This window comes from Coregonus clupeaformis, unplaced genomic scaffold, assembly GCF_020615455.1.
Source record: "Coregonus clupeaformis isolate EN_2021a unplaced genomic scaffold, ASM2061545v1 scaf0615, whole genome shotgun sequence".
Taxonomy (NCBI): Eukaryota; Metazoa; Chordata; class Actinopteri; order Salmoniformes; family Salmonidae; genus Coregonus; species Coregonus clupeaformis.
Genome location: NW_025534070.1, coordinates 97,117 through 109,336, shown reverse-complemented (window position 1 = coordinate 109,336; position 12,220 = coordinate 97,117). Strand labels below are relative to the sequence as shown.

Here is a 12,220-nt window from a genome sequence, read left to right as displayed (position 1 = left end):
CATGCTTTGTAAGTAGGAAAACCTGCAAAATCGGCAGTGTATCAAATACTTGTTCTCCCCACTGTATATCTATAACCATGACTATGTAAGCATCAGTTTACAAATGTACAAATGAGAGGCAGACGTGAAATGTGTGAATTACTTGATAGTGGATACACTAGGACCACGTACGTCACAAAGAAGGCATCTGAGAAGACTATAGAGACTACCCAGCTGTTAGCATTAATGCCAAAGTGAGACAGAGCTTCATGCTTAAAAATATGTACCATAGGTTCGAAGACCATATTCAAGCATGTGCAAACCAATTATGTAAATAAACCAATCATTGGCGCAAACCAGTATTTTGTATAAGATTCAGTTCAAAAGCTACATATACTTTTAACGTTTTCGTAGCAACAACTAAAACCCTTGGGATATATGATTAACGAGTTTGTAGTGATATCACCCAGGCGCTATTATAGAACAAGAATACTGGTAAAATCTCTCACAGGCTTTTTGTCCAGACCCATTGCAATGAAGACTGGGTTATCCTAAAATAAAGTATTGATGTACCGTACTTTACCATTATCACTCAGTAGTACAATATGGAAACAAGAAAACATCTCTTAAATATCTCGTTTCATGAGACCCTTACGAAAGCTTATGAACATTCTTCGAGCTGTCATTGACAGAGGTCCATCTGCATCAGCCCCGGTGGACGAATGACTCACTACAATATTGCTTGACTAACGTGTGCTTTTTCATCGCTTGCTTTAATTTGGCCGTGCGGATTACCGGTAGTCAAATATCGTCTGGAGGGAAATGTAGCCGAGGCCATACCTGGTTCCTGCCCAACTGTGTTTGGTATAATGTGCATTCAGAGTCTCCATTGGAGGATTTTAGCGATGACGCTAAGCTAGGTGATAACGACAAGGTCGTCTGTAACCGAGTCTGTTGGCTCGTTGGTGGTGTTTCTGGGCTCTGGGGCTGGTCTACCATCGTCTTCCCTCTCCTCTCCATCCCCCTCTCCAATCCACTGAGCATTGCTGAGCCCGGCGGGGGCCGACAGGGAGTGGGGCGTTTGGGTTTTACCCAGGCCCTGGTACCGACCCTTGGGGGATGCCGGGTTGGACAAGGTCTCCGTGGGACCGATGGTGTCCAGGGATCCTGGAGAAAGCAGGCCTGAGCGCTCGCCGTCGTCCTCCGCCTCACCGAAGTAGGTCTTCCTAGGGCGGCCCATAACCGTTCTCCCTGTTACAGGAAAGAAAGTGTGTTTGAAGAAAATGGCAATACATTTACATAATGAGGAAAACTATCAAAGTCTTGAAGATTTTGAGAGTGGCCCTTTTCTATTCTCTCATGACATTCTATTAACATAAATCGAGTAGCTAGCCAATACATTTGGTTCTGAGATTAAACCTTTTCAAACAAAGTTCTTAACAGCGGATTCTTTGATTCCATCCATGCTTGTCGCTATGCATGACAGCTATTGAATCAAGCCAGATGGGATGAGAACTCACCGACGTTGCGAACTTGCTCAGAGATGTCAGCCCTGACGTCAGACACGTCCCACATGGCTAGGAAGGAGTCGAAGCAGGATCCCTCCTCAGCCTCCTGGATGTAGGGCTTGTAGGTGAAGCTGAAGTGGTGGGCGATGGCCGCCAGGAACATCTCCACACAGATGATGAAGTCCTGGATGAAGCATAAATGAAAGCTTGACTGTATAGCAAAGCAAGTCTATTCTCACACCGGTTGTATTTAGTATGTAATAAATCCTCATCTATTTAAATTATTTAGAAATGTGTACAGGATAGAAGTCCTTGAGATGAATCATCCCGTTTTCTAGGGGGTTCTGAGACCACAAGCCTCAACAGATATGACCTTATACCAAACAAGTAATTTTACAACTGCATTATTTACTACAGCTTTATGTAGCATTGTAGTAACAGTGTTACTATGGCGTTTACAGTGTTGGTATTGTCTTGCATTACCTGTAGACCTGTAGCTACAGCCTCCACACTGTCCCAGTCCCACGTGTGTCTCTCTGAGATCACTCCCACCTTGACCAGGAGAGCAATGAACGCAGCTTGCCTAAGATAGAGTCCAGACAACAGAGTGGAAATATTCAATCCTCTACACTGCAGCCAACACAGGGAATGCATTAACCCAATTACTGGCTATAAGCCACACAGACTTTCTTAATAAGTCCTACACATGCAATTCTGAAAAGAAGTTGTATAAGAAATATAAAATGGGCAGCCAAAACTGTGTTACTTTAATGGATAACAATGCTAGATCCATGAATGGCAGACACAATGACTGGTAAACAAATATGTTATTAATCATGGAGGTCGATAACCTGGTCCCAGATCTGTTTGTGCTATGTCAATGGCTTGACATTGACCACAGGAGTTTGCAAGACATCACAAACAGATCTGGAACCAGGCTAGGAGGTAGATGCAGGTGATCCAAAATGGCCACCAAAAAAAAAGCACTCACCAGAAGGAGACGAACACCACCATTTTGACACACAGGAACTTCCCCACTGGTCTGATGGGGGCCAGTTCCTCTCTTAGGGCCTTGTAGAACAGGACCAAGCAGTACATGGCAAACTGGGAGAGAGAGAAGGAGAGAGAGTGAAAGAAAGAATGATAGAGAGAGAAAGAGATCACATACTGAACTGAATGCTAAATATTTAATAATGTTATATTTGTGGTGGTGGTATGGTGACAGGAAGTTTACAGCAATGTGAAGACAAGTGTGGAAAATACAGAACCTACCAGCTGGGACATATTGTTGAATATCACCAGGTACGTCCATGCATTGGTTGAGCTGAAGTTACCTTCATCATACACACCACAGAGCTGACATATCCTACAGGATAGTGAATGGAGACATATGATATGACAGTAAACGTATATGTGGCGAGTGTTAGGGAATAGGTTAGGTAGTTTAGACCGCACACTACAGCTCACTACCACTTCCACACTCCGTCCCCCAGGGGGCAGCAGCAACCTTGTCCAAATGCTGAGCCTGCTTGATAAGCACATCGGGTGCTGCCAATTAGTGTGGTTATCAGTCAGAGTGGCAGCTTGAAGAGCCGTAAGGCTGCTGGTTGGTTTGGTGGCCATGAGACTTATTTTAAAATCTTTAGCTTGTATTTTTCCTTTTTGTACATATTTATGTTTCGTCACCATCTGAACAAATAATAATCTGCTTGGACTGGCCGACCACGAGGTCAAGAGAGACAGAGCTGGCCCTGGACCAAGGTAATGTTGCTGTCTCCCTGGGCACATGTACATTCAACACTTAGGCATATAACAGGAGTCCATCCTGAATGGAATAGCAGATCCTTTGCAAAACACTTACAAGGCAATAACTGTTGTGACTGGTCTGACAACTGTGTACTGCAACACTCCCAGCTTGCATCTCAATAGCAATACCCTGCAATAGGAAAACATGGTATACATTATTAAGGAAAGATATTCAGACAAAATGTTAGCTTTTTCCCACTATAAAATAGCATTAAAATATTTTCTAATCACCAGCTTTGATTTTCATTAATTTCTTCAATTTCTTAAAATCAATAACATCCTATGAAGAAAGATGTTTCAATACGTGTGGCTAAAATCGCAGATGCACAGCATTTGTTAAAATGCAGAATAAACAAAACAGATAAGTCTAATGCTGTCTGTCTGTCTGTCTGTTCTTTAGGTTGGTGCATTTTTCCTAAATGAGAACATGTTGTTCCACTTGTAAACACTTCTGGTTCTGTTCTTAATCAACTACAGGCAGACATGCTACATATTACTATCGTTGCCTGACTGGAGATCGTTTGGAGCTGGCAAGTAGCAAATGGAGACTTGGAGAGACTTCAAGCAGCCAAACAAACACCTTGAAGGTGAACCTTCTAGAAATAGACTCAAAATAGATGCCACGCAGACTGGAGCCACTAACGCACAACTTCCTGTTTTGATTATGAGCCTGAAATATATAAAAATGAAATATAAATGTATACTTAAAACATATCAATGTGGTATAAAAACATGAATGTTTATTATAGCACATAATCCTAAAATATCCCTTCATAACACGTAAAAAACAAACAAGTGGTAGTTTATTGCTGCACAAAAACATACATCTTCATCCTAAAATGAAAACGTATAACACATGGTATGGATAATATTGTAGCTCCTTATTAGCCTGGTTGTTTGTGCAATAATGCTAGATTAATAGAGGACTCTAGTGCCCAAAAGCCAGTTTTAGCATGGGCAGCGCCATTGAGGACTTTTTTTAAGTAGTCAACTGGGAGGGACTTCCTATGGTTTAAGGATGGATCACATAATTCCATCCAGTCATAAGGAGGTATCACCCAATGAATGATAAGTGATCAAACATTTCATAACTGCAGATTGCAGTAAATTCACCCAAACTTGGCTTTATACCTGTTCAAACAACATATTCCAGGTGGCAGTATGACCATTTTAATTTTGTTTACCAACTTATAGAAGTAGTAGAAGAAAATGCACTACTTCAAAATGGAGATGGCCTCAATGCACTGCCCATGCTCTCAGACACCATAACGGGCCAGATACAATGTTGCGTCCTCTAACTAGCCCTATGGTTGTTGTCATGCCAAACGCACAGCACTAACAGATCTGGGACAAGGGCCCGTTCATTATAGCACACATACACTTAAAGAACTACAAAAACTATAAAAGCAACAAACTCACTCTCCCATGGGCCATGGCGGGCAGCAGCAGAGGGGAGGAAGGTGTTTCTGCTGCTCCTGCACCTCCATCATCAGTACCAGGCTGGGGTACTGGTTACCCATGGTTGAGAGCGAAAGAGTGGGAGATAGAGAGAGAGCGAGAAAGAGAAGAGAGGAATTACAGAGTGTGAGGATATTGAAATAAATGTAGGCTACTCAGTCTAGCCTGGGATCCAGACGTGTTTGTGCTAGACTTATGTTTGGCATATGACTTATGAGTGGCCATGATTGGAATGTTAGAACAAACTGGTCTGGGATCATTCTCAGTCAGGTCATGACAAAAATGTGTACCTGGTTTCCCAGGTAGTTGAGCAGGAAGATCATGAAGTTGTAGATGACGTAAGCCTCGTAGCACTCCCTGCACGTGTCCACGTAGATGGCAATGCTGGGGTACTTCAGCGCAATCCACTGTGTGAGAGAGAAAGGGAGAGGGAAGGGAGAGGATGAGAAGGTGAGGAATGGGATTATAGATGGGTCATTACATTATCTCAATGATATGTTGCATGATAATAGTTTAAACTATTGAAACATTTTACTCTGAAAATAGGCTTTTTTTTTGTTTCTCTGTTTTGTTTTTCTAAAGGAGATCTGTATTCATTCTTTGGGAAGTAGGATAATGGAAATCTTGTGATAGGGGGAACGTTGAGAGTAGCAGTTAGATGCTAATTGCCATTGCGAAACCAATTCAAATTGAAGCGCCACGCTCATGTCAGGCGCTTTTCAGTTTTACTAATGTCAAAGCTACAGTGACTTCTTCTGTTAACTTATTTTGTCAAACATGTGTAATTTAACAATAAACCAATGCTGACTTTTATGAACATCTAGCTACATTACCAAGAATAGAAGGTATTACTTACACTGTCCAAACTGTAAATGGGGACCATCCATAATATTCTGTCATAAAAAGAAGACGAAATCATGCACATTCACAATCAGTTAGGTTATACTGTACATCATTCAGGATAAAGACACAAACCCATGATGGTAATGAAGTAATAATATCCTGTAGCTGTGACAGAGTAGCCTATCACTTACCTGATAATTGGCTTCTGTAGCTCTGGTTGAGTATAGTTCACAAGATGCTGCAGGATCCCCCATAGTGATATGGGTATGGTCATGAACACGAATATCCCAGCTATGAACCATGCTTTGTTATGGGTACCAACCTGAAAGGTATAAATGTATATAATCAACATCCAAACAACAAAGCATGGACTAGGCTATTCAGTGTCAAGTAACGATATATGATTGGGCTGCAATGAAACTAACTGACCTCTGATTTCTGTAGTTCCCAGATGCACAGGGGTAGTAGGACGACAAGCACAACCAGAAAGTATAGAAGAACGACCAGAGGCCGAATCCATCTCCTCCAGTTCCCACAAGTACAAGGCATATTTGTAACGGTAAGCTAGCTAGCCACAGCAAGTTGGCCAGCGTCCTACACTCACTGGGTCAATGGGTGTGATTGCTGAAAACAAAGCTAATGCTAGAAGCGAGCGAGCTAGTTAGCTAACAACTAGCTATTGCCGCTGCCAGCTATAGCTTGGTAGAAGAGTTCGTTTCAAATGTCCTTTGGGATGCATGAATACTGAACGACAATTTCCAAACACATTGTAACGTTAGTAAGCAATGTAGCTGCTTTGCTAAACCAGAAATTGGTAGCTAGCAAGCTGGCTAGCTAACGTTAGTCAGCTGATCTCATGATTCATGATGTAAACAAACGATGAATCCACGCTCCATCCATTCCGAGCAAAAGCTCAAGATACAATTAAATAAAAACAATTAAGCTAATAAAATCCAACTGGTCAAAAACAACACAGTTCTTGCATTAATAATGATATATTCATATCTAAAACTTCCTAAACATCAAAAAAAGTTTTACAACGTAACTGGTGGCTACTTCTTGTTGACGTTCTTGATAAAAATGCCGCCCATGCTTCAATCTGATTGGATATGGAAAAGATCTTTATACTTTTCATTGCTCATCTTTTCAATCCATCACCTTGTAAGACTTGGGCATAGATGTAGTTCGGTTGATCTGCAATCTGAGTCCTCATGTATTTCCCACTAGATGGCAATGCAAATCAATAATTCTCAGTTTCACACAAGCAGAAAATGATAATTCATTTAAATGACCAAAACTTTATAAAATAATGACAAAGTATAATGTGATATCCACGGAGGAAACACATGTTCATTTTCATCATGCTCCACCTTGAGCTAGCCTAACTTCTAAAAACAATTCATAGAAAATACCACAAATATGCATTTGTTGAATATTATTTGTGTTTCTGTTGACTATATAAATTATATTAAAAATACTGAAGTTGGCTTCTCTCTATCTCTCTCTCTCTTATTTATATATTTCTTTCTCTCTTTCCTTGCTGTAAAACATGTGTGGCCTGTGAATAAATGGTTCTAATTAAGATTCTTACGAAGTGAGAAATGGTGTGGGAGTGTAATAAGTCAAAAAGCACAACTAATTCCTGCAAAAGCTTTCAGAAAGGTGCAAGTCAGGACTAAATATTTAGTCAAGTGAAACCAGTTGTCCAAAGTAAGATAACACAATGGAGATGAATGACAATAGGAATGTATTTGGCTTTTTTTTTTACTCTCTACTACAAGCTATCACGAGGCCTTCATTGGAAAAACACAACTACCATCTGTGTATAATCCTAGGAGAAGTATTTCAATACAGATCTGTTATCCTTTAGACAATTTAAATTGTTAAATAATTTCAGAGAAGCATCCGTAGCTCCATTAATAAGAGTGGAGTAAATAGGCCATATTCAATGAGGCTCTCTTTTCTTTGTCCAAATTAATATTTTCAATTGATTTATTCCAGTTGAAACTTGTTTAGCAGAACATTAGGCTCCACATTGAATAAATTGAACCACAACAGAGAATGTGATCTGGATCTAGCGTGGGGCGGGGAAGCAGAGAAAGTCAAGGATGTGGGATTTGAGCTTATGTTTATTATAGTTACTTGTTAACAAATTGTTTAAGGAATGTGCTTGTGTTATTTTTTTATGAATGTATGTGCATTTACAACAGTGAAGACACAAGGACTGTATTTCTTACCGCAGATATCAGGTAAACTTCTAAATTTAAATATATTTATTGGTGACAATCTTCTTATACCTCAAAATGCAGTGGGGTTGAAGTGAAGGTCAGTATACTTATTTCATGACTTGAAGCCAATGCCGGGAACTAGGAACTGTTTTAATGTGTCGGCCTGATCTGCTATGTATCATTGGAGACCTGCTCTTTTAACAAACAACCTCTCTCAGTCACGATAACCAAGAATCTCGGAGAATGTGAAACAGACACGTTTTATAACCCCTCGGCAGTCTGCTTCAATTACTCTCGCAACGGTGACGAGGAGTGAAATAATGTTTTACGCAGAGAAGGTTGTTGGCATGAACTTTTCCATGATGAGGGCAGATGCTGGGTTGAGTTGACTAGGCTTGTAAAACAAAATAGTAATCATTCTCCCTCATTGTTCACTCATTGTTTGTTCAGTTCTGGGAATGAATTACAAGATTTCAAGGAGTTTTAGGCCTCTTGTTGCCAGCAAGTTTTTTCACTATAGCTGTTCTGACATTTTTCTAAAGGATTTTTATACTCAAACAGCATTGAGTATGAAGAAAGTTATAGAAAGAGCCTAGGGAGGAGAAGTCTGACTATGAATCTCTCTCTCCTCTCTTTCGTTAACAGTGTGTTTCCCTGTTTAATGAGGGGAGGCAGAACTTTCCTTTGTGTTGCACCATCCGTCCCCATCGTTTCACTAGCTACTGCCCCACAGTCACAGAAATCACTGGTTGTTACCAGACAGATTGTTCATGAATTTTGAATTGATCCTTTTGGCTTTTATAAATTAGAAATGGTCTTTGCCACCACAGTCATGCGAGCGAGCTGGCGCCTTGGCGGGTTATAGCTTGGAGGAATTGCTATGCAAAATGGCATTAGGAACACAGCCATGTTAGGGCCGGGTAGGATAAACATGTGCTGTGTTTGATCAAACTGAAAATATATTTGAGCATAGACAATGTGATGTCAATTAGATCCCACTGAAGCATCATTTTACAGTGCAAAACAAGATTTTTGTGATGGCACATATAACTGAACAGGTCTGATTACGTAGTTATAAAACATCTCAGAGTAGGAGTGCTGATCTAGGACCAGGTATCCTTTGTCCATCTAATCCTATTCATTGTGATCTGAAAGGCAACACTGATCCCAGATCAGCAGTCCTACTCCAAGACGCTTTATGAATATGGGCCCTGCAAAGTTACTGTATGAAAATCAATGTATGCAGAGGTGGAGCCATACTGTCTGATTGTTGACTGGCACCAAGTGATCCAGTATCAGCCAAAGTGCACCGCCCTCATCAGGGCAATACACAAGTCTGCAATTATTCCGAGATGATTTGTTTATCTTAATACATCTGCCTAAGGCCTGTGTGTTAGGAAGGGTTGAAATTCACCCTCACTTGAGCTGTGCTGTTTCTGCTCCTAAACAATATCTAACAGATTTGAATAGAATCGTTTTTTAGTCTGACCTACAAAGTGTTCTAGATTAGAATGATATGCATTCAGAACATTGTATACATATAGTATGTATTGGCCTATATGAAAACAAAACAAAGTTATATCATTATCAGAAACAGACATTCATATTTCCAATCATGAAAATGCGTCATAATTCACCCTGTTTTCTATCAATTTTCTGGATCCGGTCCCTGTAGACTGATATTTCTGGATGCTGTGTGTTTCTGAGATCACTTGCATGAAAGATGAGGTCACCCATACACCTCCTGAAATAGCCAAAAATAGCCTGACAATCTGATTGGCTGAAAGAGTAGGCATAGGCGTGACAATCTGATTGGCTGGAAGAGTAGGCCTCTAACATGATGAACCAATAATATCTCCCAGACCATCTCATTATCCAATCATCACTCCAGTTTGATAAGGTTTACACTGGTTCCAGGTTACTCTGTATGGCAGAACTCCACAGGGTATTAGAAATGTGTTATTGATATTATTATTTGATTGAGGGGGGATTCTTGAGTTGAAATGCAGAGCTAAGTCGATGTCTGATCTAACTCTTATGGCATGAGGTAGGGTTGACCCTGAAGTGTGATGTGCTTGTTTGGACTCAACACCATTCCATTACCTCAATACTAAACCTGGGTTCAAATAGTATTTGAAATCTTTCAAATACTTTAGCTGGGCTTGATTGAGCTGGCCTGGCACAACAAAACCAAATGGAATAGTCCCAAAAGTGCCAACCCCTGCCTTCTGGCTTTTTAGGCTGACTAAAGCCAACGCTAAAAGTATTTGAAATGATTTCAAATACTATTTGAATCCAGGTATGTCAGTACATCTGTGTAATGCTGAGAGACAAGTAGCAAAGCCTTACAAAGGGCACAGGCTATTGTTAAAGTCTATGGTGGTATGTTTCAGAATAGCTATTCCCTTGTTGCATTTGTCTGTAGCCATTGATGTTTACTTAGAACTCAGTTGGTGATTGAGTTGTCGATGTTGTGAAATCTAGCTAGTATATGTATTTCAACACAATTGTATCATGCTTTACTCTAATTCCTTACTCTACGTACATAGTATGTAGCGAATACAATTGCCTAATTAAGAATGAATGACGTGCAACCCATTGCAAACTATTTAATGAAGGTGTATTTTATATAAGATTTATCCTAGTTTCAAAGAGTAGTGCATCTTCCTAAAGCATCTCTTGACAATTTTCTCAGCTCCCTTTCAAAACTCATAGACTGTTTCTCATTATCAACCCATCATAGTTATGTAGTCCATCTAGTCCTCACTGTTATTGTGTTGTAGGCATCTTATGTCTGAGTGGCAGCTGAGAGCATGGGTTTGAACTCTTTCTTCAGCAGAGAACAGCCTGCACTGTACAATAACCCTCTGATGCCTCTCCTTGCACAGACACACACACACACTTAACCCTCCAATGCCTTGTCATTCGTGAACAGTGATTGGCCTTCAACATTGGGACTTGGCGCTGTGCACTATGTTCTATATAGAGAGCCTTTTTGACCCTTTGACGTCCTCTGTTTTCTGCTGGCAACAACCACGTTTCCCACCAAATTCCGTGGACCTAAAACCATCCTCTCTCTCTTGCTCTCTCCCTTTCTTTCTTGTTTTTTCTCTCTCTCTCTCTCTCTCTCTCTCTCTTTTTTCCCCCTCCTCCCTCCCTCCCTCCCTCTTTCCTTCCTGCCTCCCTCCCTCCCAAAAGGCAGGACTGTGTCTCATGTTATTTTTTGGTCATCCATTTCATAAAAGCCAGACATTTTTGTATTCTTCAACCACAGTTCTGAGAGGAATTCTGTGTTTTCAAGCTTACTGGAAAGGGGCAAAAATATGACATGTTGTTTAACAATGAATATGGAACGCTTTCGTAAGGATTATGACTTAGTTACCTGTTATCACCAACACACTGAAACAAATAACAAATTAGCTCTCAACACATCCATGAAACTCCCATTACTATTGGTTTTGGGGCTGAAATTATTTTGTCTCAACTTATTTTGGTCTGAAATCAAGAATATAAATATTAAAAATACTTTGTTTCCTTTTCTGTCTCCCTTCCTCCAACCTAGCCACTCAGCTCCCTACTCCAGATGGTCACGCGGCGTCACAATCTTTGCTCCCTCGCTCTCCCACTACTTTTTCTATTAATTTTTGTTTACAAATCGCATGCACCCAGCCGCCACAAGGAGTCACTAGAGCACGATGGGACATGGACATCCCAGCCGGCCCAACCCACTCCTAACCCGGACGACGCTGGGCCAATTGTGCGCCGCCTCATGGGTCTCCCGGTCGCGGCCCGGGATCGAACCCGGATCTTAGACCGCTGCGCCACGTGGGAGGTCTACTCTGTCCTCTTACTGTATATCCTATCATCTTTCTGCTAAATCCTTCTCCTTCCTGTCTCCTGATTCTGCCTCTTTGACCCTATTCTCCTCTCTTTTCTGCGTCCTATGACTGTATCCTTTCCTCCCGGCCGGCCCAGCCATCTCCTCCTACTCCGTGGAGGAAAATTAATCTTTCGGAGGACTTATCATCCTTTCACTCCCTCCTCTCTACCTTCTCTTCTTCTGTATCCACTGCTAAAGCCACTTTCTATCACTCTAAATGCCAAGCTTCTGCTTCTAACCCTAGGAAACTATTTTCTACCTTCTCCTCCCACCGTAATCCTCCACCCCCTCCCTCCTTCCTCTCTGTGGGCGACGATATCCACTCCTCATTCACTCAGCCTATGGAGTCTACTAGTCCCACTCACACAGAACTACCCTACACCTTGACTTCTTTCTCCCCTCCATCTCCAGATAAAATTGTGCGACTAATGAAGTCCGGCCGCCCAACAACCTGCCCGCTCCACCTCATCCCTTACATTTTACATTTACATTTTAGTCATTTAGCAGACGCTCTTATC

The 12,220-nt window shown here is 41.2% G+C and overlaps 1 protein-coding gene across 1 annotated transcript; it reads right to left on the bottom strand.

The window, feature by feature from the left end:
* Positions 1-6,677, bottom strand: LOC121536012 (transmembrane protein 184C). The gene is made up of 11 exons (XM_041843287.2): positions 6,024-6,677; positions 5,786-5,916; positions 5,608-5,644; positions 5,042-5,158; positions 4,713-4,801; positions 3,349-3,423; positions 2,760-2,853; positions 2,479-2,591; positions 1,971-2,070; positions 1,500-1,671; positions 1-1,230 (listed from the first exon to the last, which is right to left on the bottom strand). Exons 1-11 carry the CDS (start codon positions 6,141-6,143, stop codon positions 896-898), a joined length of 1,383 nt encoding a protein of 460 aa, XP_041699221.2. The 5' UTR covers positions 6,144-6,677; the 3' UTR covers positions 1-895.
* Positions 6,678-12,220: the final 5,543 nt, after the last annotated feature.